This window comes from Brachyhypopomus gauderio, chromosome 18 (genome assembly GCF_052324685.1).
Source record: "Brachyhypopomus gauderio isolate BG-103 chromosome 18, BGAUD_0.2, whole genome shotgun sequence".
Taxonomy (NCBI): Eukaryota; Metazoa; Chordata; class Actinopteri; order Gymnotiformes; family Hypopomidae; genus Brachyhypopomus; species Brachyhypopomus gauderio.
Genome location: NC_135228.1, coordinates 404,344 through 410,343, shown reverse-complemented (window position 1 = coordinate 410,343; position 6,000 = coordinate 404,344). Strand labels below are relative to the sequence as shown.

Here is a 6,000-nt window from a genome sequence, read left to right as displayed (position 1 = left end):
TACGTAGAATCGCGTCGTAGCCGGTGTTCATTCCCACTTCTGGGTTGGCGAAAATTCAGAAAATTGCTCATATATTCCATAAAAAGTAATCCTTTTATTTTCTGTGATGTTCAAAAGTATCCACAATCAGAATAAAAACGAACAAAATAATCCACGTCAGTTCAGCTTCCTTCCACTCGCTGAACTGAACTGCTGCTGCAGCGCATCTGGTGTTAAAGGAAGAGAGAGGTCGGGTGTGTGCGAGGTGGTGGCGCATTTCAGGGCATTGTTTTTAATCGCTCAGGTTTTCAAAAGATCATTTCAAACCGACCTCAGTAAAATGTTAATAATAATAATAATAATATATATTTTTTTAAACAAAGTTTTAAAAGGGCACTTTCGTTGATAAAGGGCAGAGTTGGTGGTGCTTTAGCACCTGATGTCTATGTCTGCACGCATATACCTGTGGTCCAGCTGGGCGACCGTCTGCCATGATACCAGTAACCAAATTGCCGCGCTGTGTGACAGTTCAACTGATGACGCTGAACATTCACAGCACGCCTTTCGCTCTTGGCCACGCCTGACAAAAACTGACTTTGTCATTACTTGGGTAGCACGCATATGAGCCATTTTAATATAGATTAATCTAGATTATCTTCAAGATTTCAGTGAGATTAATCTAGATAAAAAAAATAATCTATGCCCACCCCTAATATATATATAAAATAAAATATTAAACTTTTGATACAAAAATCACTAAACTTTCATGCAAATTGCACTGTAACGTTTGTGACGGGCAGGCATGACGCAGATGCAGAATTTAAAGGGGTTTTAATGGAGAGAGTAATAAACACGACAAAACACAGAAAACAGAGGGAGCTAAGCTGAACGATAGGGAGAGGACACCAACTACACGGGTAAGCTAAACTACAGGAAAAATGTAAACACAAAAACCACAAGGGACCGAGAACTATGAAACCTACGTAAGGGGAGGTATACAACGAGGGGAGCAATGATGCTGGGATAACAATAGCGTAGACTATGGACTAAACAGACAAAGAAATATAAACTACAAGAGATACCCAAGACGAGGAACATGCACGAAGTAAACACAAGCACGGAACACAGGGGGGAAACCAAATCAACATGCGAAGACTAGAAACAAAACAGAGAGGGTACAAGGGCAAATGCATGAACAGATCACAAGGCACAACCGAGGAACAATGAGGAACTTACGTACAGGGAATGACCGACAACGGAGAACAACACTAGGGGGTTTTTATACACAGAGACAAGACGGTGAAACAAGACTCAGGTGTGCGAGACTAACGACGAGGGCGTGACAGACAGACGGAGGGACGAATGGGAGCGGGAGCTAGGCGGGACCAGGAAGGAGGGAGGGGCTGGACGTGATATGCACAAAACAGGTTTATCTGACCTGCCATGAATCTGGCCTGCCATCAGTGTGCACATATTGCCATTTAGATCTTTTGGGCCAGGCTAAAATCAGGTTTGTCGTACAGACAGGCACCTGTTATGTATGATTCATATGAGTTTTGCCTGGCCTGACATCTTAGAGGCATACAACAAGCCTCTCAATTTCACCTCCTGAATCATGTAACATGGGCGCAACAATATACAATATGCCATATTGCCAGTTAGATCTGAGGGCTACAGTGATGTCGGAACCTGTTATGTATGATGCATATGTTATTTGCCTGGCCCGGCACCTTAAAGGTATACAGGAAGCCTCTGATATTTTCCCTCTGAACCATTTCACCTGTGCGCACAACTGCATGTGTCATGTTTCCAGTTAGATTTGAGGGCTAAAATGATGTCGAGCCAGGCCAAAATCAGGTTTCTCTTACAGTTAGTAACGCGTTATGTATGATTCATGTGTTATTTGTCTGGCCCGACACCTTATAGGCATGCAGCAAGCCTCTGAATTTGCCCCTCTGAACCATTTCACCTTTACTCAATATGCCATGTTTCCAGTTAGATTTGAGGTATAAAATTATGTAGGGTTAGGCTAAAATCAAGTTTCTCTCTTAGGGAGTGACCTGTTCTTTATGATTCATTTGTTATTTCTCTGGTCCACCATCAATAAGGCCTTCAGTAAGCCTCTGAAACTGCCTATTTAAATTTGTTCACCTATATGCCGACTGCTCAATATGCCATGTTGTGTGCTGGGTATGTCTTCTTCCGACTGATTTGCAATTGTAAAGACTTGAAATAGAAACCATTTTACAAAAAGGAATGCTTTCATTATATTTTAATATTTTTTTCTACATTCACAAAATCAGTATGGGAAACAATAACCTCTTAATGTATGCTCCTATGCTCGTTTGTTTAATTTATCTCTTTTAAACAAAGTGTGCAACTTCAGCCGCCGAATAAGGAGCTGCGAATAAGAAACCAAATGAATCTGAAAGTGCGAATAAGTAACCAGCTTGGATATCACCAAGCCTGTCTAAGATTACTTCACATTTAAGCAATATATAATCTTCGTCCTGGCAATTTGCCAACCTCATAATCTCATTTGCCGTTTCGTCGTAAAACGTAAGCCATGTTGCTGTGTGCTGCCCTCTTTGGATTTCACGGGAGGTTCTGTAGTTGTAGCTCCACTTACTGTTAATTTACATGTATTTGCATGCTGGTGAAGTTGATAACGAAAAAGAAAAGTGGAAAATGAAAATGAAAAGTGGGAAATGAAAAAGAAAATCACCAGCAGGTAGCGCCAATCCTCCTTTTTAATTTTCACTTTATTTTTGTCACATATGACCCGTGCTCGAGTGAAACATTAAATTGCAAATTAAGTGATTTCATTTTATTTTTAATTTTGTCATAATATTTTCACACATGTATGGAAAAAGAAATGGCAAAACGGTATTTTCATTTTCATTTTAGTGTTTTCATTTCAGTTTTAATATTGGCAGAATCTACCTCCCATAGTTCGGGAGGGTCCGCTGAGTGCTGAGTCGAGGCAGGGACCGCCTTCTCCGCTACAGCTGTCAGACGGACCTGCGCACCACATTCAGAGATTGCTGAACTCCAGACACCGGGGCGGAGCGCTGCAATATCTGGTTGACTGGGAGAGCTACGGCCCTGAAGAACGGTCGTGGGTCCCGGCTTCCTGCTGGTGCTGGACCCCTCCATGCTCGCCTCCTTCCACCGAGAGCATCCCAGTCTTCCTGCTCCCCGTCGTCCGGGACGCCCGAGGAAAGTTCGGGTGGAGGGATCCTTGGGGGAGGGTTCTGTCACGGTGGGTCGGCCTGGACGCCACCAGAGGGCGTGCACAGGCACTACATCTCGCACATGCACGCCCACAGACACACAGCGCACACCCTCTCATTCCCAGACACTCCTACCTTCTCATTCCCCAGAATACTGACACCTGCACCTAATCAGTTCTGGGGTGTATTCCCACAGGTCGCGCTGTCCAGTGCTGCGCATTCAACCTGCACCTTCGCCTCGCGTCGAGGGATCTCTTGAGCTGTACTGGACATCCTCATCCTGTTCTTTTTTAGTTGCCTTACTAGTCATTGCTTACGTTTTGAGTGTCTTCTGCCTTGTGGCCTGAGTGTTTTCGTTATTTATATCATGGAGAATAAAGCCGCTTGCCCACAGCCTCCGACTCCTGCTGCCTCTGTCCCGATGTAACAGTTAATCCTGCTGTTTTTGTAACAACCCAGTCTTCTGTGTACTGTGTGTGAGAAAGATCAACATGCCGCGTCGTTCCCGTGTAGCGTGAATCGGTGTGGCTGTGATTCAACCAGTCCTGCCTTCACTCCAAAATAAAACACACTTTGTATTGCATTTGTGTACATCCCCTAGTTATGAGCCGTTACAGATAGTTGAATATAAACAAATGGATTTTGATCATGGACGTACCCACATCCTTCCCAAACACAATTATCAATGAATAGTTTGTCATTTGCCTGATCATACTACTTTTTGCAGTGTGTCCCTTGACTGAACTGTCTACAGTATAAACAAAACTCTTTTTGGATATCTTAATATTTTTTCAGTAATTACAATGTTGGAAAGTAAACATCCTCTGATTGAAATGTATTTAGCCTACTCCTTAATTGCAGACTGTCTGGCTGTGGTCTCCAGGCCCGTTGACAGTCTTGCTGGGGCCCAGGACAAGAAAGTTTCATTTTTCAGTGGGAGGCGGGGGTGTATGCACTTAATGGAAAATATGCAGATAGGTAAAAAACATATATTTTTAGCCATTGAGCTTATTTTAAGTACAGAATTTTATATTAATGAAAAATTTCAAGATTATTTAAAATTATAGACTTGAAATAAAAAATAAATTGCTGGGCTCTTTGATGGGCCCCCCTGGCCCTGGGGCCCGGGACAACAGACCCGGTTGTCCCCCCCTGTCGACGGGGCTGGTGGTCTCACTAAGGTTTTGCAAATCTCTTACATCAGTTCTACAAACAGAAAACTCCCCATTGAGAGAGCTGGAGATTAATCATAATGATCTGCTGTATTCAGGAGTGGAGCAGCTCTGTGCTGGACTGAAGAGTTCACACTGTAAACTGGAGATTCTCAGGTGAGTGTACTGTGAATTTATTCTTGAATGAAAACAGTAAGGTTTGGTGACACTGCAGATTAATTTATAAAATGTCAGACTCTTAGTGTACAGCATTAAAAACACTACCACACTAATCAGTGCAAGGCATTTTCATACATTTACATTATTTTAGAAAGTTCTCTTTACACATTTTCAAAAATAATTACTACTTAAATGTCCATACAGAAATGTGACACTAAAGAGTAGACACAAATAAGTCCATGTATGTATTTAAGATTCAAATAAATCAGTCTAGAAATGCCTCCTCAAAACCTCTTGTCACGTATGACCGTGTCCCCCTCCGTTAGCTGTCACTCCGAACCCCTCGTGTCTGTGTTCCGTACCTGTTTACCCCGCCCCGCTCGTTTGTCTCTGTGATTACCTCGTTTGTTCCCACGCCCCTTGTTATTACCGTCACCTGCCCCTTGTTTAATGTCTGTGTATATAAGCCCCTGAGTCTCCCTTGTCCTTCGTCCGGTATTTTGATTTGTGATCGTGTCTGTTTCATCGCTGTTCTCTGTACCTGACCGTATTCGTGTTTCCCCTGTTACCCGTGCTCCCTGTCTTTGTAATGCCTGTCTTTGCTTGTTTCACGGACTGCCCTCCTGCTATCGACCCTGCCTGGCTTTCGGATGAGGATTACGGTATTCCCCTGAATAAATCTCGCTCTTCTCAGCACTTGTGTCCGTCCTCTCGCTCCGTGGCGCGAGCCATGTTACATAATACCGGACCTATCAAGGACACAGCGAGAGAGCGAGACTCTGGTGAGTTCAAACACTGTGAATGGATGTCGGCTGGTTTAATCCGGTTCGACTCTCCGGTATTTCAGTGCGACCAAACCAGAGACAGGAATACCCCTGGCGCTGCGGGTACAAGGAAGTCTCGTCGCCGACCAACGAAAGTGCAGTCTCTTTCTACTGGCTTTCGCGACGAGACTCCATCTGAGCGCTGTGTGTCTGCCCGGTTTTGCGAACACGACGGGGAAAAAACCCCTGTAGTGCAAGCAGCGGGCAGACGGTCTGAGCGCACAGACAAGTTTTCGCTTAACCCTCGGTTGACTCTCTCTGACCACCGCGAGCTCCCGGCGCCTCAAGGGAGGCGGAGCCGCAGCAGAGAGAGCAACCGAGGAGCTTGTGTGTCTGTGTGTTCTGCCAGGCTCACCCAGGACCCTGAGGAAGAGGACCCACCGCCTCTGATCCCGCTGGCTACTCCACATGACACCCCCAAGTGTTTTTTGGGGGGGAGTACTGGCCACGTCGGCTTGGCAGACACGCCCCCCGATGACGTCAGTATGGCGGTCCCGCCCCCCGATGACGTCAGTATGGCGGTCCCGCCCCCCGATGACGTCAGTATGGCGATCCCGCCCCCCGATGACGTCAGTATGGCGGTCCCGCCCCCCGATGACGTCGGCATGGCGGTCCCGCCCCCCAATGACGTCG

The 6,000-nt window shown here is 45.4% G+C and overlaps 1 protein-coding gene across 1 annotated transcript in view; it reads right to left on the bottom strand.

Annotated features, from left to right (window-relative positions):
* Positions 1-2,990: 2,990 nt before the first annotated feature.
* Positions 2,991-6,000, bottom strand: part of LOC143482345 (uncharacterized) — a 33,766-nt gene continuing 30,756 nt past the window's right edge. The window contains exon 8 of the mRNA XM_076980690.1: positions 2,991-3,233. Coding sequence (XP_076836805.1) covers positions 2,991-3,233 — 243 coding nt within the window. The remainder of the gene's footprint in view (positions 3,234-6,000) is intronic.